The sequence below is a fragment of the Seriola dumerili genome, unplaced genomic scaffold (genome assembly GCF_002260705.1).
Source record: "Seriola dumerili isolate Sdu_G_001 unplaced genomic scaffold, Sdu_1.0 BDQW01000330.1, whole genome shotgun sequence".
NCBI classification, from domain to species: domain Eukaryota; kingdom Metazoa; phylum Chordata; class Actinopteri; order Carangiformes; family Carangidae; genus Seriola; species Seriola dumerili.
The window spans coordinates 457,002-477,238 of NW_019174585.1; the positions used below are offsets into that span (position 1 = coordinate 457,002).

Here is a 20,237-nt window from a genome sequence, read left to right on the forward strand (position 1 = left end):
GCAACCACATTGAGCTATCATGTTTGTCAGAAGTGAGCAGTAATCTATTACTCTTCCCCTGTGTGACAGAGCAGCTAAGCTGTTGGAGAAAGACAGTATACACATACTTCCACCGTCCATCATTAATACTAACCAGTAACAAAACCTGTCTATTTGGTCTTCTTTACTACAGCTTAAATCAGAGAGGGGGGCTTTACAGTCTGTCTGTAAATCATAATAACAACTAAAACAGAAGCATGGAAACTTAAGTATAAGGACATAAGGTGGACATGGGCAGTGTAGCAGGAATGGCAGGGGAATACAGAATAATTTGGCTGAATGCCAGCAGGGTTTCAGTTTTGCAAAATCCTATTCAAGCCATTACTGCAACATACCTGCATTAAGGACCAGGGCTGCTAAGCTGCTGAGTTAGGGGACAGGGCTTTCTTTTCCTGTGTGTGATGTTATCTGACACACAATGAGGGCAGAGGTGCTGAAACCTAGAAACTTGGACTAAAATTCTGAGAAAATAATAACTACATCTGGTTAAATCTTTCATAGGCAAGACAGTTACTTCAAATAATGCGAGTGTTCCCGCCTGAAATGCAGTAATGCTACTACAAAGGACAATTTTGGTCCGTCACTCATGGCAAGTCCATTATTGTAAATAATGCATGCAGTGAACATTTCCTGCTCACTTATGGTTTTGGACGTGTGATCTTGGGATAGTAAGTCCAATACTGTCTGTGTTTTCACTGCTTAATTCACTTGTATGTCACAGCCAAAAGGTTTAGATTGTCAATACTTGCTGATACATCATAACAGAGGTTTCACTTCACAGCTAAAAGCCAGAATTGTGGATGACTAACTTTGCTTAAATTGTCCAGTTCTCTTGAGCCAAATGTCTATTTCCATTCTCAAGATGCATATCAGAGGTTTGGATGCTAGACAAACACTGTGCTAGAGAGCTTAAAACTGAGATGTAGGGGGGTGTAATACTGACTTTACAGAGGACAGATGAGGGATCCAAGCAGCAGGTATGGTGGAAACATTGGTGGAAAAACAAGACACTCTTTTCATCCGTACAGTATACTGTATGTCACCATTCTTTGTGTACTACCAGATGAGACAACACAACAAATAGTTTACTCTCTACAGTCAGCACTGGCCAGTATTTGACTAGTGGGTGTTAATAATCTCCCACCTGGGTGGTAGGGGGTGTGTCAGTGCATACAACTGACTGTGTGCTCATCCCAAACATCATAACCACCCAACAGCTGAATGAGTGAAACAAATAAGACTGAGTGGTGAAAGAGCAGCCACACCTGTTTCCCATAACCCCGGCACTCCTCTCCTGGGGGATTCAACTGCTGACTGTGCACATCCTGTGTGTATACCTCTTTAATATGGACTGTGAAGCCACAGTGTATCCGAGTGACCCGAACCTCAGTGGCATACTGTGATCTGCTCTTTCAGGGAAAAACCCTGTCTCCTGAAAACAGCAGGCAAAAAACGGTTTAAAATGTTTCTCTCTGTTCATTCACAGTAGGTAATTAACCATGGAAATATCTGGAAGCCATTTATACAGCGCAGTTTCCTATGACTCAGTGATTGAAACAGTCGATTCCTGTCTATCCAAGATTAATTCAGTAGACAAGACGTACTAGCTAAAACACAGTGAAAAATACCACTGCTAATATTAGCATTTTCTGTGTATTTTTATGCATTATGTCCTTTTCCTCCCCATTTTGAATGGCTAATTACCCATATACTGTGGTCCTAATACCCATGTTGGTCTGGAGAGGAAGTAGCCACAAAAAAATGAATGCCATCAGAAGCATTGTGATTGGCTCACAAAACCAGGCAGTCGGGTTAAGGTTGAGGCTGGTATGATAGCTTATTTGTTTCATTTGTGCCCATGGAAAGTCCAAATTCAACAATGTCTTACTCTTAATGCTTTCCAACTCCCATACCCTGTCTGTGGCAATCAGCCCCAAGTCCATTCATTCATCAGAAGTTGTGAAACTTTAAAAGCTCAGTCACAAATATTAAGTTTAATTTTAAAAAGTTATTATTAGTATTTATGGCTCCAGCATTGTGCTTGAGGGATTGGGATTCAAAATAACTTACAGTGGCCTTATTCATGGAAGTGCAGGTACGTGTCCCCATCACCCACAGCAATGGTGTGGCTCATTGCTGTATATTTTTTGGACAATAGCGGAATAAGCCATATCAGGCTTTTGGCTACACAGACAGTACTTGTTAACAGGATCAGTTCACTGTTGGTTTTGTTTTTTCATGGGATTTGCTGACAGTAAGAAAAATATACAGCCTTATCCCTCTAGGCATACGACTAACAATGGCTCTGCCTGGGTACATGGCATTAAGCCAAAGATGTCCGTCTAAAACTGTTGACAGGACACGTCAAACTGCAAAGAGGGTCAATTATAACTTTTTGCATTGTGACTTTTTAAACTGTGAAGGTTAATATTTGTATAACTTTGCCAGAGCCAAGAAAGAATGATATTAACATTCATATTGACATTCAGTCTAAGCAACAGGCCCTTTTGATAAAGTGTAATAAGTCAGGTTTCCATCCAAAAGGCAGTGCAAATTCTGACAGAATTTCCAGAAAATCAGCAAGAGAAAATGCTATTTTATGCACTTCTCCATTCACTACTGTTATGCCAGTATTAAGAGTTGGTTAATTGAAATAAGCAGTAGGTGCCAGTAATTCTCTAGTCAAGTGCCATGAAACCATTGGAGAGGAACGGGCAAACATGGCATTTAAAATTTTAAAAAACGAATTGATTAATCAATCAGCAGTAAATTAATCGCAAACTACTTTGATAATCAGTCCTTTTTTCTGGCAAAAGTAATTTTTTCTGGCAAAAACATATCACACTTGTGAAAATTGGCTGATTTTCTTTGCCTTTACTTTGGGCTTTTATACTGCTGGTCTGACAAAACGCATTTGAGTGTGTTTTAGAAAATGTAATGGGCACTTTTCACCATTTCCTGACATTTTATAGACCAAACAATTAATCAAGAAAAAGCATTAGTTGCAACCCTAATGGCATTTGTGTTCATTTGATGTATTATTGTGAAGAACGTTATGACTGATTTAGTCCGTTTTTTTTGCTACTTTCAAATGCTCTTTGTTGCCTTTTGTTTTATTGAAACACCAACTTTTCCACCTCAGCCAATGCACAAATTTAAATGCACATAAAAACAGGTGGATGGAAACACACTTACATACAGTATCTTTAGTCAGAGTACTTCAGGTTGGCGCTAAATGTACAAGTCATTGATGCTCATTCTTATTGGAAGCAGTTGGCTTAAGTATCACCAACTAACTGCAGTGTCATAGATATTGTTGTCTGGAGGTCACAGCTATGATTTACTAATAGACCACCAGAGAGCAACTTGCCATTCAGAGCCTCTGTCAGTCAGTCACATCTGTTGAGGAAGAGGAAGCAAAGGGGTGGAGTCAACAGAAGCTGGTGACCACAGCCTTCTCCCAAAACCCCACACACAGCCTCCATGTCCCACAATAAAGCAGCACACTCATCTGCTGATGGCCTTCCTTCAAAAAGAAAACACTGCATGCATTTAATGTGATTAGGAGTTTTCAGTCTGCTGCTTGACAACTGAGATTTAACATCAATGAGAGGTTCAGATGGATGCAACAGCTGCGACCCACAAAAGTGCAACCAAATGCTAAAACTTACTTTAAAGCCCTTTCTTGCATATATTTTCAATAGCACTTAACCATTGTGGATAATTAACAGCACCCAGGAGTGAAATTTTGGTACCTGTAGACATATTTAGTCAATGTATCACAAGTCCGTCTACTATACAAAGTAATGTTCATGAATGACCAACCATCCTTTGTGGAAGACTGACAGGAAAAAATGGTAAAAGAATCAAGTGAATCAAGTAAAATTTTATTATGACTGCAGATTCTTTAGCTTGATAAAACATAATAATAGGATGACATGTAACTTTACCTCTACAACTACAATCCGAATTTCCATTAAGCATGAAGTTATTTGACCACCACCCCCAATCAAAAGGTCCAAAAAATTATGTTGTGACCTGATCTGCCCTATGCCATATGGTAGAAAGATGTGGCTATTTGAATTACATTTTCAATGACAAGCCTACTTTCTTGGCTGCACCTATCACTTATTAACCAATGAAGCACATTAACCTCTAAGGAAGAAGGACCAATTCTGCTCAGTCAATGCGGTGCTTTTTCATATCTATTTCTGTTTTGAGTCTGTAATTTCGGTGGCTCCATTACTACATTATTTATTTAGATTGTGAATCCTGCGGCTCCAAGAAAAGAAACCACAAAACTACGGTCTTCAATTACAGACCTCACAGCCTGTAGCCACGCCTCGGATGAATCCCCTCCTCACAACCCCGTCAACACTACAGGGAATCTGATAATGACACAGTCAAGGAAACTGACATGAACACTGTTCATGTCACAAAGTCCCCCTTGCACATTTGTGCTTTACTAAACACGCAACAGTATGCCTAAACCACATGGGCTCCAACCATATATTATTGAAAGTCAAAAACCGGCACGATTTTGTTCCAAATACAACACCAACAATACTGCATTTTTGCTGGCTGGTTTGTCCTCTGTGTTAATAATCAGATAATTTGGCTGTCAAGGTGACTAGCTGGACTGAAAACCTGCATATACACTGCACCAAGTAGCACATGTTTGGGGGCTAATCAGCTTAGTTTGCAGCAATGGGTTGTTTATCAGTTCCCTGTGTTGATTTATGAACCAGTCTTTTGTGGTTACAGACAGAAAAAGTATGGTATGAAGAAGACTCTGTAAAAGTATGTGTTGCAAGTGTGTGTGTAAGCAAGACAGAGATGATACTAGTGGCAGCAGCAGAGACACTACATACTACAGCTTGACTGATGATTCTGCCAGGGCAACAAATTAGCTGATCTTGTTGTTGATATATTTCATCTGAATATGTGTCAGCTGATAAGTTCCAAGAAATTGCAATGCACAAATGCCAAAGATATGTTTGAGGTCATTTAGAAAGTGTCTCCATTACGTAGTTGATCACAGTTTAAAAATGTCCTGCTCAGTGCACATTTTAATCACAATTCATTAAAAAATATTTACTTTTAGTGACTTTTAGCTTATCAATTTTTTAGTTCTATTGTGTTTATGTAAAAACATGAATATCTGCCCACATATCATTATCAAATATCTTATAGTTTTCGATATATCAGTACCAGCTTCATCAATACAGTACTGGTTCAGCTGTACTACATACTAAAAAAAGAGTTTGGAAACGTGAGGAAAAATTGACAAATGGAAATATTTCCTTGTTTTTTTCATTTGTTTTTTAGTACTCATTGATTTTGGATTTGACAGTAATACCATTGAGTTTTGGACAGCTGATTGGACAAAACAAGACATGTGTTATATATAAGTTATATTATTATAGACCAAGCAATTACGCGATTTAACAAGAGAGTGATGCTGCTGATTATTCATTAAAATCATCACTGGTTATATCACTATACAAAAGGTTCTGGGCATTGACAGCTGTACTGGGAGGCTGTCTAACTGTTACACAATTAGCCGTGCAGAAAACTTTTATTTACATTTTTAGAAGCTATTAAACATGGCATAGTTGCAAAGCTGTTATTGCCCTTGCAGTCAGAAAATCTGGCGCATTCCTGTGCGGTATTTACTTAAGTATCCATCTGTGTTTGTCTGCTCTTTTGTCTTTGCAGACCATGTGTTGTAATCCCAGCTCAGGACTGGGATATAGACAAGCTCTCCAGCTTCACGACTCGGGACGGTATAGAGACTGGAGGGTGCTCTCGCTGGCATACAGCCCAGCTGCAGGTCAATACTTCCAGAGACTCTGCGACTGCAGTGCCTCTCTTGAAATATGTCTTCATTTCCCCTGCCACCCCTCACGCCCAAAGCGGAGGAGTCTGTGCTGCCTCTCCTCTTCTGTATCACATAACGTTTATCCCCCCATCTGTATCCAACCACTTGGCAAACTTCACAAAGGAGCTCCTCTTTGCTCACCATAAGTGACACCCAGAATATTTCGTTTCGTTTCTATTTTTGGACACCTCGAACAACTGCTGCCTCTCAATGACTTTAGCCATTTGAGTGGGAAGAGAAACCAGCCGGTATTCCCCCCACACTGAGTAATGTTAGCTAAGTCATGATGTGACATACTGGAAGTATTTTTTTTCATGCTGTAAGTAGCTAGAAAATGTGCGCATAATTACCACCAAACACAGCACCTAAAGTTGCCTCCTGTCCCGAGTGGAGTCATTTGGGGCTGAAAATCTAATTGGGTTAGCTTGTGTGTAATTAGCAGTTGCTGTGCAGGGTATAAGTTCACGTTAACTATTGTTAGAAAACGGAGTTGCATTCAAATGGACAAGGCAAACGAGATTTAGCTAACGGTGCACTGACGCCAGAAGCAGCTGCTTTCCTAGAGACGTAATGTTGGGATAACTGTCCACACACAAGAACCATTAGCTTAAATAAAGCTAACGGGCTTCGAACGGAACACAGCCCACTTCAACACAACGAGGGCTAGCCGGTTTTTTGGCGTTTTGAATCGGTGACTAACGGCAGACACTCCGGCCAGCTCCACTGCAACTTCTTTCAGTCGCCTAAAAAGTACCACGAACAAAATGAAAAAGAAGCCGTTAACTCACTGGTAAGTCCGTATAAGGTGAGAAGTGATGTTAAAAGTCGTAGTCCGTTGGATGGCAAAGTCCCTCTGAGCGGTGATGTTTTCTCCATGATCCCTGCGTGTCTGTGCGCTCTCTGCGCTCACTCTCTGCTCCGTCCTCCTCCTCGCTCCTCGCTCGTCCCTGCTTGGCTCTGGCTGGCTCAAGCTCTTGGGGAGCTGCTCTCCATAGCGACCGATCCGCGTGGGCTGTACCACTTCTGCAGGACAACAAGCACAAACACACGTAACCTATGCACGCATGCACGCACGCACACGACCCAAGTCATCCCCATTTGATTTTTATCTGTGCTCAGATTTTTGGTATCAATATGAAAAACAAAGGACATGAACTAGTCCTTAATACTATTTTCATACTTGGTCAATTCTATTTGCATAAGTCAAGAAGAAGACATTTGTCACGTCTTTTCATCCCGACATTTTATGGAGAAGGGCCTGCAGAATCATACCTTTTTTTCTTTTTTTAAATCGTTATTCATTTTTATTTTTATGTATTTATTTCAACACTTTTATTTAGCGTCAATAAATGTCAACTAATGATGTCAAATGTCAATAAATCTATACACTTACTTTTACAATGCCATAATGGTTTTAAATGGTTATGTTCTTGTTGATAATAAAGCCTTTAAACAAACAGGCTGCATGATTGTAGTATTGTTGTATCTCTTTGCAGTGTTTTTTGTCTTTTGTGTCTCTTAGTAATTGTTTTGCATCTGTGTGCGACTGTTTTCTGTCTCTTTGTAGTTGTTTTGTATCTCTTTGTGGTTGTTTAGTTTCTCTTTGTGGCTGCTTTGTGTTCATTTTGAGTCTCTTTACAGTCATTTGTGTCTATTTCTCATCTTTTGTCTCTGTTTGTAATTGTATTGTGTCACTGTGTGGTCACTGAGTCTTTTTGTAGTCATTTTGTCTGTTGTCAATTATGTTTTTTAGTGGCTGCTTTATGCATTTTGTCATTGTTTAGTGCCTCTTTGTGGTGGCTTTGAGTTTCTTGGTAGTTCTTTTGTTTCCTTCTCGGTCATTTGTGTCTCATTGTGGTTGTTTAGCATTTCATTTTGGTAATTTTTCACCTATTTGTGGTTGTTTTGCATGATTTTATGGATGTTTTGCATCTCTGTAGCTGTATTGCATCTATGTGGCTGATTTATGTCTCTGTAGTTGTTTTCCATCTCTTTGTGGTCATTTTGAGTCTCTTTGCATCTCCGTGGCTCACCTTTGCATCTCTATGGTTGTTTTATGTATCTGCAGTTGTGTGTCTATTTGTGGTTGTTTTATGTCTATTTGAAGTCACTTTCAGTCTGTTTGTGTCACTCAAATGTCATTTGTGTCACTTTGTGGTCATTATGTGTCTCTTTCATTTGATGGACTTTCAATCGTGACTATTTGATTTGATTTGTCCTCGATGGTGGAAAGTACATTTAGTCAAATACTTAAGTACAAATCTGAGGCACTTGTACTTTACTTGAGTATTTCCTTTTTCTGTTGTCATGTTGTTGGGCCCCTGTTGATCACCACTTAACATGGCAGTTTCATTATTTTTCCAGGCATCCATAAACCAACTAGTGCTCCAGAGCTGAAATGATAAAATGATTAGTCGAAGAGATGAATATAGAAGATGTAGCTGGTCAGGCTAATCTTAACTATGTGACACAGCTGAGAATCTTTATCTTTAGTTTCATCATATGTTTTATATATAAAATCTAAATCTACAAAGTAATTAGTAACTACAGTATATGTTGTCACATGAATGTCCTGGACTAAAAAGTAGGGACTTATACAATAAATACAATGTCTCCCTCTGAATTGTAGTGGAGTAGAAGTTCAAAGTAGCATGAGATGGAACTCAAGTAAAGTAAGATCATAGTAGCAGAGGCAGTCACAAACATTCTTATATCAAAGATGGATGAAATGGATTTACATTTTATACTAGCCTCTCATTCATGAGGCATTTTAAAAACATTGACTTTTGCTGTGGGATAGGACCAAGGTTAGATTACCATCTGGGCAAAATGAGCAGCTGCCCTCTAAGGCCCCATAACCTCAGGGGCCTGAAGGCTCCCAGTTCACCATGCGGCAATTCGTTTTTGGAAATCTGATTAAGAGAACATTTGTTTGGTAATACCATTTGCAACACTGAAGCACAAGATAAACTGAAATGATTAGGGCTTTAGGTTGACACCTGCATTGTTATATAATCTTGATGAGACACAAATCTAGTTTTAAAGCCTGTCTTATGTCAGTTCAAATTGCACTTCCATAGTACTGTGCATATTCTGTCAAAATGTCTTTAATCGTTACCATAAAATAAATACTAATTTCTAACTAATGCTTACACAATTCACAGAAAGTGGGAGAAAGGGTCAGTAGGGAGCCCCTAGAGGATTAAAGCGACCCTGGATGGGACTGGATAGATGAATGGATAACTGCATTAGTGGATAAATGTTTTAACATTTATATGAGGGATTATAAAATAGTGATCTTTGTATGTATTTTCTCTCTTTTTCTCTTAAAAAGAATGAAATAAAAGTAAAACTTTGTTTAGATAGGTAGGGAAACTCTCGTCTTCTCAAAGCACACTTGTGAAAACTGCTATTACATGCACATTTAACTGCAACTGCTGAAACCGTTAATTGTACAAATAACCATTTGCTTTGTAAGCCCGATTATCTTCTTCACAGCAGTGACTGAGCAGGTAAAGGTTCATTGTTTTGCTCAAGGAGACACTGTATCTTTATCTGTTTTGGCAGGCCCTATGGGTGATGTGGGAATCAGGCTTGTAACCTAGTATTTACACACTATCGATCAAATTTATGTGCAGGTTTCCGATTGTAAGCTGATGTAAATCTTGTTTTCATTTGACATATTTGTAAGGACTCTTGGACTACTGTAACAGTAACAATTCTATCAATCAGTCAAAATATGGATTACACAGTTTTACATAGATTAAGATAGATTAAGCTTGGGCCCCAACTACATTCACTGTTCATTTACTACTGTCTATCTAGCATATTGTAAATTAGAAGAGGCTGAGGATTACAAAGCAGCCAAAGAGGAGAAAAGCTAACACAGACCTAACTCTACAGGAATATTGCATCTGAATGTTTAATTAAATAGTCTATTAGCATGAAGATGATAGTCAGTGATTGTTGTGTTGGAGGCTGTTGAGGCCTATATCCTGTATGGACAATGTGTAACCAATGATATAAAGCTATTTTACAAGGAGGAAGTGAATGTGAAAGTTAATATAAACCCCAGGAGATCAGCTGCTAAAGGACAAAGCAGTCACATGCAACTGAGGCACTTGGCTGATTTCTGTTTCTGAAGTAGTGAAAAAGTTTGTTCTTGCCAGCTTCAGCACGGGCACACATTACGCTATCCTAAAAGAAAGTGGTAATGAAACACTCGCATTGTTCTTTTCTTTGAGATAATTACAGCTTTTACACATTCAGGAATCCAGCGTCGTGTGCAGCACGGTGTTATTATCATGCACTGGAGCTTGAACTGATAAACTTGCTCCCTCAGCAGTTTCAGGGGGACATCATATTTATTCACTGAAGATAAGCAATAATGCTTGTTTCAATGTGGATCCCTCATGTTGAGCTTCCCACTTCATTCAGCAGTGCCGTCTTTGTGGCCTGTATTAGCTCAGAGTCCTCATCAGGGGATGTGAACTCTGCAGGAATCCTCCCTCTTCCAGTGCTGGAGCTCAGCTTCGCTGTGATTAAAGCATGACCCATGATGTGTCACCACACTATACCCCCTGCCTTTATACCCTCTGGTGGTTTATTTATATCCTCAAAGAGCTATAAATCCCCAGGTGAAAGTGCTGCCCTTTTCACCAATCAATCTCCCCTCCTGGGCCACTTTGCATTGGAACTGTAAAGTCAGTGCAGTGAGGAGGCTCTTGTCTTTATGAGATGATAAATCACATCTTATTTTCTTCCACAAAACATTTAATGTGTTAATAATATCACCAATTTGGGTGAAATAGTTTCAGTGAGGCTTATTTCACACATAACTCGTGCTGCATAAATGCTCAAACCCCCTTAGTAGCACTAAATACTTTATGAGCATTTATGGGCCATGACCTTTGTAATTGTGGTTACCTCATTTAGGTTTTATTCTGCAAAAAAATCTTACTCAGTAAGCACTATTACATTTTCTTCCAGGCAGGCAAGGCTGTACTGGCACCACCTCTCCTGTGACCAGTGGGTGCACATCCACACAGACTGTCTGGGACATTTGGTTTTACAGTCTGTGAAAACAGCCTTTGTTAAACACGACATTCCTCACTAGTCACATTGGTGAGCCAGTCCTTGCACACCCCAAAACCTCACACCCCCAACCCCCCTGCTCTGTAGGCACACTCATGGTTCTATCCCCTGCCAAGGCTTGACCATCTAGAGCAAGGAGAGGTCACCTCAATGCTGACGCTATACACTTTTGCTTGCAGCACCACATAGGTCTTCCCCATAATGAGCTCCCTCTGAAATGACCCTCTGCAGTACACACTGACCTTTGGAAGGCATACGAGAAGACAATTAAGACAGCGTACCTGTTACAGAGAATATTCACGTTACTGAAGGATAAGGCTTCTGCAGTGGATATATTTGGCAATAAAGATGCAGGTTAGCGATATATTTCAAAGTACAATTTAACTCTGCCCAATATTTAATATCCTGTAAAGGCATGCAGATAGAAAGGAGGAGAAGGTGACATTATCTATTATCTGTCTGGAGTTCAAACTGATTATAATTCATGCACAATCATTCTGGACTGTACATTATATGCACATGCTGGCTCAGAGACAAAAAGCCACATGCAAATGCAGTATATTCACATTACAGGTTCTGTAACAACCCAGGGCTTCCATCTAATCACAGCCATAAACAGCAAAGGAAACAGTGTATGACATATCTTTTGTAATGAAAAGGTAAGTGCAATATGGAATAGAGACTCCAGTAAATACCTTTCAATTGACTGGAAATGAAACTGCAGATGCAATGAATCCAACTGCAGCAATGAAACATAAAAATGTATTACAACAGATTTAGATCGCCATCTGCTGGAATGAAAGGATAGCTTCACAAACCTTTCTGTGATGTCCCTATGAACACTTACACTGATTTTTCATACTGGCAATTAAGAGAATGTGCATCCAATGTAAGTGATGAAGAATAAAATCTACAGTCCTCATTCTGTGTAAAAGTGAGAACAGACTCAAACGTTCATCTGAAGCTAATATGAGGCTTCAGTTGTCTGAGTTACACAAATCAGGTAACTTTCCAATATGTTTTTGCTCAGAATGAGGTTGGCAAATTTTTGGTGTTAATTTGTCAAATTTACATCAGAAGTATATTAAGACAGTATCTCTATCTAGTATGACTAGGAGGGACAATTACAACAAACAAAGCCTGTTTTAATATTAATGGGGGCATCTGTGTATTGTTTTAAGAGAACTGACGATTGTTAACCTCTCATTACGTTTACAAAAAAAGGCAGTTATAGGAAAAGCCTTTGGTTCACCCTCAGAAGAATAGATTTGTGTTTTGTTGTCTGACTGAGTTCTTAACTCGTGAGTTAATCTGGGAAATTGGCAGAAAGTGAAAACAAGTTGCAGCTTGTGAAGCTCTATCTACATGCAAATGAGGTCAGTCTGCTTTCATCACATTTACAGGTTTTACCACCTTCCCACACATTAGCCTAAATCTGAATTAGAGAAATCTATATTGTTTTGTAAGTTGTGTGCTGGAAACAAAACTATCCAATAATGGAAGAAATTGTTTTTCAATTTAAAGAGTCTCAGTTTTTTAATGTTGACCAGAAGTAGGCTGGATTGTTTTCTGTTCTGTGACAGTGTGAAAAGAGATGACACTGCAGATGAAGTGATGACAGCGGGGATCTAAGAAACAGCCTAAAAAGCTCAATGGGAGAGAGTCAGGACATGGGTAATTTGCAGTGAAGGTAGAGCTGTTGAGTGACAAAGAGATACAAATGACGAGTAAAGCGACACTGCCCTTAAAGATGTTCTCAAAGGAACAGGTGAGTGGGAATCAGTGGGAAATTCAATTGCACCAGTAAAACTTCACATTATCAAGAAATGTGTTTCTCTGGGCAATTGTGTGGTCTCTCTGGGTTTTAAAGTTTTTAGTGGCTTCTGACATTTCAGCAAACAGAACATTTCCAAAGATTGGCCACAGAGCACATTCTGTTCACATAGTTGGCACAGATGTCGCTCATGTATAAAATCTGTTTACACCAACAATCAGTTCAGAAAAAATCTGGCAAATACTGGTTTCAAAGAAATTCCATCCTTCGGCAAGTCATTTGGATCAATGCAGTGTTACACAAAACAAGCACTAGAAACACAATATCGAATCTAATCCATTTGTTACTTAAGCAAATATGTAGTAAACACAAAATGAAATGCTATATTTCATTTTCTGATGCTACTGCAAGTGAAGAGCAAAAATAAACTTTTATACTTTTATACCATCTTGTCTTTATTATAATGAATTCAGACAAAATATAACACAAAAATCTGATCTCAAATCACAACACAATAAACAGTGGAGAGAAAACATAATCCTCTATTTTGCAGGAGCAGTTGATAGTCATTAATCAAATAAATAGTCTTAAAGGTGCTATTTGTAAGTTTTCTCTGAAGCCAAACATGGTTTCTTGCTGGGAGCGGGTGGTGGTGATTGTCACTTGATAAGAGCTTCGGCCATTGTTGTCTTTACAATACAAGAGGTTACAATATGCCCTCTAAGCAGGGCAGATTGGAGGCTACAGTGAGTCACTATCAGAAAGTGACCAGACAGGCCGAGGCTAGCTGGTTAGCGTGCTAACGTCAGTTGACGAAAAGATGTGATAGAGACAAGAGTTAACGTTGATGTTGCTCTCCACCGCTGGAGACAGTTTGACAAGACAGAGGCAAGTTTAATGCTGAACTCACAAAATTTCTTCTAGACTAAGTAAATAGCTGTTAATGCTAACGTTGGCTATGTAGCAAATAACTTACAAATAGCTCCTATAAGTGACCAAACCCTTATATGGAAACGTTTGTCCTCATTTTGTGTGATACACTCTTTCAGTTTATGAGCACATACATTTGTGGACAATCTACTACAAATGTGACATGGCAAATCACATAGTCAAATATAGGCTCAACATGAAAAACACTGTAGGGGTGATTAAAACAATTAACCAATAAACAATCAACTTTGAAAGTGTATCAATCTTTTTTATGCTTTCTTCTGTTTTCTGATACCTGTTTGTTTCAGTCTTCTCTCAGATAAGCCTCGGGCACCTCTTCCTCATCATGATTATTCTGGGCCGCAGCATATTTCGCCACCCTTTCAATCTCCATTACTTTGGTCTCGGCCAGCTTCTTATCTGCATCCGCTGACAGTTTCTGTGCCTCCTCCACCTGCGACAGGGCCACCTGAACGTTTGTCCTCACCGTGATGGACGCATGCTCAGCTCCTGGGAACACACAGACGCAAACATAAAGTTCAAGGGTTGACATAATAACACCACCTCAAGTTCAGACATTAGGTGTGGTCATTAAGAAGGCACTCCTGTCCATCATCTCCATTTTGTCTTACACAAAGCCATGCTGAGTGACAGCAAATGATCTGTACACTGTCCAAAGTGTAACACTGACAGCAGCTGAATAGGAACGGGGACAAACAGTTATGTACAAAGCTTTAAGGGGATGATTCACAGCTTAACACTTTTATTCACCATAACAAGAGCCCTGAGAAAACCTGCCTCGACACTGCAACCATAACATCCCAACCATTCAGTTACACAGCCACATATTCGTACTCAGACATTTACTTTTACACACCGGATGTGTAGGCTGCCTCAGCTGCCGTCTCACACATCTTAACTGCGCTGACCCAGGTTGACTCGAAGCGCTTGCATTCATCATGTCTGTCATTAACCTGTCAGGACAGAGAGAATTATTAAACCTAAGTCGGACTCAAACAGCTCTACAACTGGCTGTTTGTTCGTTTGTTTGTAGAGTTTTGCAGGTGTGCCGTCATATTTATGGTGTGGCTATCAATAAATGAACAGAAAAACTCGCTGACAGGTTTATTTTGAAGTACTTTTTCACCAAAAAGGTACAACATAAACTAACCTCTGCACGCTGGCCAAGGATCACCTGCCAAATCGAATCCTCTTCAGCTGGACTCAGTTTTCCCAGTGAGGTCAGATATCGTCTTTGGAGTGCAATGAGTGTGTGCACAGCCTATTGGCAAACATAGGGTGGACTGAGAGTTTATATTCAAAAATCAAAGACCAGAGTAGCACAGAGGAGTTTTGGGAGTATGGACAGGAACTATAGTTGATAAATTCAGACAAAGACATGTTTGTAGAAATTTTAAGTTTATGCTTTTTGAGTACCACAAATGACCTGTCTTTCACCTCTTTTGTACTGGAGTAGCAACAGACAGAGATCTTCAACTCCAAATCAGACCGAAAGGGAAAAGGCTATGCTTTAGTGTGCTTTGAGTGACTTGACAGTTTACACTTATATGGCCATACTAAACAAAGTCCACTACCGCTTGTATCTCAGCACACTACCATTACATTGCACCACACTGTATAAACTTCAACACATTGTGTGAAGTACTATGAGAATCATAGGCTGTCAATGAGGAAAATAAGTATATCTTTACTTTAAATTATGGTGACACATGCACTAAGAGATCCCACACTATACATATAAATATGAACGTGAGTATCTTATGAAATGTTTACCAGAAGATCAACACATACTTTTGAGTACTCTGTGATGGCATCTATGAGAGCCAGGGTGGTCTGTGAGAGGAAAGTGCTGGAACTGTCTGTCACCAGAGAGGCTGCTCGTCTGATCAGAGAGTCATGAGAGAGGGTATCAACCTGCAGCACAAAGACACAGGGAAACATGGAAGAGGGTTACAACAAACCGGAGGTGGAAGAAGTACTCAGATACTTTAGTAAAATTACAAAAGTTATGTCAACAAATGTTTCAAAAAGTTCACATTGCACAGAAAAAAGGTCTCATTTGTCGGGTTGTATGTTATATCATAGGATTTTTATTACAGATGTGATCATTTGTAAATGGCCTTTTAATGTTATAGTTGGCTGGGGTGCAGCAAATTTGAAATATTCTATATACTGTTGGGCAGTTTAATCTACAAAACCTCCAACTTCATGAGGACATTTCTGATTATGATCAAGTCTCTTTAAATAAAGGGGAAAAAAATCTCCCAGTGCAATTTATTCAACCAGTTTTTACTTTTTTTGTTTAATTGTGCTCTAAAAGGGAGAGGCTGTATCATGTAAAACAGAATGCTGTACTAGGATTATGGAAAAAAGTAACTTTTAGAAACTATCTGTTTACAAAACATTAATTTGAAAATAGGTTGGAATATTCTTAATGCATTGTCAGATTTAAAAAAAAAACCTTTAATAAAGAAAATAACACTTTAAGAACTCAATTACAGACTGAAATGACTTGATAAGAAGGAGATTTTGTGCACTTTCTGTTTTATATTTAAGAAATGGATCACATGTTCCCTATAGCTGCCAAATAAATGAAGTACAGTAAAAAGTACAATATTTCCCGCTAAAATGTAGAAAAAACCTCAAAATTGTAAGTACAGTGCTTCAGTGAATGTACTCACAGTTACTTTTCTGTAATTGTTACAAACACACAGGATATGTGCATACTGTAAGTTCTATACTCCAGATGACTACTGTCATTTTTACATGCGTCTGTCTCTGGTAGGTGACAGACTCACCTGTTTGAAAGGTACAGCACACAGCGCACTGCCAGCAGTTAAAGAAGCTATACTTGTGTACAGAACATTTGTCCATTTCCCCAGTCTATGCACTGCAGGTTTTTTGCAGCTGAACAGGACACGAGCAGAACTCCTGAACAAAACAAACAAACAGTTTCAGTTTAAAACAGTCATGTCCTGTTGAATCCGGGAATCTTACATTTAAGTTCTGGTTAACACTTTATAATACAGGATTTATCATCATACTTCACTGATTGATTTGGAATAAGGACAAGGTGACATATGGGAAAGCGTCTAATGTCTTCCAAGGAGGATGAACTATAACATAGTAAAGTAATGTAGCAATAAAACATATAGCTGTAGTTGGATCAAATACAGATAATCTTGAAAGTCTAATCAGGAATGTAGTAATTATTATTTCAATTATTTTAATTATATGGTAAGGTACATAGGCTGATCTGCCATTTTTATACTTTAATTACAAGAACAAGATTATAGGGCTGCCTGCAACTAATGATTATTTTGCATTTTTGATTAATCTGCTGAATTAATCAATGAATCAGTTTGTCTATAAGGTGTCAATAGTGAAAGCTGCCTGCTATAATTTCCTAAAGCCCAAGATGATGTATTTGAATTGCTTGTTTTCTAAAACAAAAAGCAAAAATGTTCTGTTTGCAATCAGATATAACAAAACAAGCAGCAAATCATCACATTAGAGAACTGACTGTTTGAAATTTTAGCATGAAAAAACCTATTATCATTATAAAGATTATGGTCTACAAGTTTGTTCACACAAGTTTTCCCAAACTTTTGACTCCTGTGTTCAGTACTGTACTCTGTAGATATCCAGTGTTTACACAAATAGTACTATTTATCTCTCCCTCTATAATGTCCAATTCTTCCACTGTCCCTACATTAAAGCAATTTATTGGTACCTAATTTAGATAACGAACTACACTGTAAATCACAGGTGTGTTACCAATTTCGGATACACTGTCCCTGTATGAGAACAGTGATCAAAACTGATGCTACTATGAAAACATAGTTAACACTGCGGTCATTTATTCTTTATTAATGAACCACTTTTGCATAATTTTATACAATTTAGAAAACACAATAAAGCCAATTTCAGGCAACGGGAAGCAAGTTGAAGGGTGTGAACTGACACACTGCTGTTGTCGTTGCCAGCGCTGTTATCAAGCTAAACATGATCATTTTCTGATATTAAAGTCGAAAGCAGCTTTTCACTTTTAAGAGACGGATAGTTTAGCAAAGTGTGTGTAGATTAAATGATAACACTTGCTTGTACAACGCTATCTAGCTCTAATACACATCATACCTGAGATAACTGAGGTAGGCTGCCCCTCTCTTGAGTGTGGCCATGTTGGTCCGCCACCATAAAATGTCCGTCTCGCTGAGGTCTCACAAAGGTTCCGCTGCTGTACAAAGACTGTAAAGACTGAACGCTGGTGCCCTCTCCTGGTGAAAACAGCGACATTATCATGTGCTCAACAGCAACAACTGGTGATAGTTACACCTTTCTCTCGTTCACTCAAGCACTTAAATACTAATTTGAGGTTCTTGTACTTAACTTGAGTATATTCTTTTCATGCCACTTTATATTTCTATTCCACTACATTTAATTGATAGCCGTAGTTACAATTTAATTGATGAATTTAGATTTTTGCAGACAAAACACACAAAGATTTAATGAATTATGATGCTTTATTATAAGTTTAACTGCAAACAATATATAAGAGTAGACATGATCAGTTAATTAATGGCAACTGTTTTGATAATGGATTGCATCATTGAATCATTGAATCAATCACTGAATTTTACCAAACAAAACAATCAAATAATCAGCAGATTAATCCATAATGAAAATCAGTAGTTGTAAATCTATTGTTAAAATGGATTTCAAAAACCAACTACAATAGTAAAATGCTGTTTATACATTATTTAATGAATAATAATAATCTAATGATATAATATTATAACAGTCACATGGGACATTTTCCTTCACTGAATTTGAATGCAGGACTCCTTGTAATGGAGTACTTTTACAGAATGGTATTGGTACTTTTACTGAGAAACGTATTTTAAGACTTGCTCCTTCACTGCTACATGTAAAATGAAAATAAAATGAAATGAAACCAAAACCAAAGAGATGCAGTGGCCTACATTTTAGTTTGGTGTATGTAGTCAGCTGTAATTCCTCACAAGTGTAGTCATTTTGCATTTTACATTCCAGGCATGTAATGACAAAATAGCACTGTACAAATATCAGGCCCTTAGGTGGCCTTTACAATCTCCCTGTGACCAGCCAAAGAAATATGTAGAATATGAGCAGAAAAATCAAACCAAATAAGTGTGATAAGAGCGATTTGAAGGGAAATCATTCAGATTGAAAGAGGACACTAAAAAAATGACAGGATTTACAGTGACAGCTGATGTGATGGATTGAAGCGGACGTTATGTTTGGCGTTGGTTGCATTCTAATATTTCTCCCAGTCATAGTACAGAATTAGAGATTTCAGTTAGTTTGAAATGAAAGGTAAGATGCAATTAAATCGTGATTCAAGACTGATTTACCCTCAGCATTATTTGTGATACTTGATGTAATGTAGTATGGTCTGTTATACCTACTGCCCCTATTCACTACCACAACAGTACTTCATTCAAAATCTAGGGTTGCACTGCATGAGAGACTAATAAGATCATCATACTCTGGCTTTCAATTACTAAGGACAAAGTATTTTATTCTCACGTAAGTAATCACTCAAAACCATAACATCATCCCTGTGACAGAAAGTGTCTGTGAGTCAGAAAGATAATTGATTGATTGTAGACACACAATGAACCCAAATCATTAAAGGTTCTATATGTAACATTCAGAAAACCCTTGTTGTTAATAATACTGGTCATTAGTGAACTTCAGTCAGTGGCCTGTTGTTCACGGTTGTGCATATAAGTAGGCATGAGTGAACATCCTGGGCATCAGCATCAGGATTTGTAGGTTGTCTTGATGGCCAGTCCAACTACACAAGACTGATTGTGATTGACCGGCATCATGTTGATAGATGAGGTAACTATAGTTACACTGTTATTATAGTTTGACTTATTGACTGTAAACTATAGTCAAACTATTTGACTCGCCAGCCCTGTCACAGCACTAAAACAATGTGCGGAGGTAGGTCTGACTATGTCTGATATACTAATTTGACTAAAGTTATGGGTTTTTTTTTTTAAAAAAAAGGATTTATAAAGTGTTTATAGATTTATAAAGTGTAATATCGTTATCAACAGATGTTGATCCTAGATTTTTCTCAAATGTCTGTCACATTCCTGTTTGGCCAGACAAGCTTCACTTGGTAAAACTTTTTTGTGTGTGTTGAGTTTGTTTTGGAGTATGTGTTGTGCTCGGAGCCGGTCGTTTATTGACAATAGCAGACTCAGGACTGTTAATGCTGTAGATGAGAGGGAAAGAGACAATGAAGCAAGGCACTAAAGAGTGAGCATAAATGTCACATCCTTTGGATAGTCCCAGAAAATTCGGCCTGAGCCCTTTACAAAGAAATCAGACCACAGGTTGTTATGGGCAACCGAGAAAGTCTCCTCTTTTAAGTCACATTACACTCCATTCACACACTGGCAATTAAAAAGCAAGTGATTCATTTAAATTTCTCCACACTCTTAT

At 38.5% G+C, this 20,237-nt stretch overlaps 2 protein-coding genes across 2 annotated transcripts in view; both read right to left on the reverse strand.

Annotated features, from left to right (window-relative positions):
• The window catches only part of LOC111232338 (nectin-3-like protein), a 28,229-nt gene extending 21,375 nt beyond the window's left edge, over positions 1–6,854 (reverse strand). The window contains exon 1 of the mRNA XM_022759801.1: positions 6,709–6,854. Within this exon, the coding sequence (XP_022615522.1) occupies positions 6,709–6,796 (88 nt within the window). The 5' untranslated portion in view covers positions 6,797–6,854. The remainder of the gene's footprint in view (positions 1–6,708) is intronic.
• Positions 6,855–13,583: 6,729 nt separating this feature from the next.
• Positions 13,584–17,946, reverse strand: diablo (diablo IAP-binding mitochondrial protein). The gene is made up of 6 exons (XM_022759754.1): positions 17,877–17,946; positions 16,538–16,670; positions 15,531–15,653; positions 14,890–15,000; positions 14,596–14,692; positions 13,584–14,228 (listed from the first exon to the last, which is right to left on the reverse strand). The coding sequence occupies exons 1-6, from the start codon at positions 17,918–17,920 to the stop codon at positions 14,023–14,025; spliced, it is 714 nt and encodes a 237-aa protein (XP_022615475.1). The 5' UTR covers positions 17,921–17,946; the 3' UTR covers positions 13,584–14,022.
• Positions 17,947–20,237: the final 2,291 nt, after the last annotated feature.

Bases quoted from the DNA above. Each gene is read 5' to 3' on its own strand.
- diablo (XM_022759754.1), bottom strand. From the start codon at position 17,920: ATGGCCACACTCAAGAGAGGGGCAGCCTACCTCAGTTATCTCAG. The intron at 14,693-14,889 runs GTTAGTTTATGT...CTGTCCTGACAG, and splicing joins TCCTTGGCCAGCGTGCAGAG to GTTAATGACAGACATGATGA. The intron at 14,229-14,595 runs GTGTGTAAAAGT...GTGTGTTCCCAG, and splicing joins TGAGGCAGCCTACACATCCG to GAGCTGAGCATGCGTCCATC.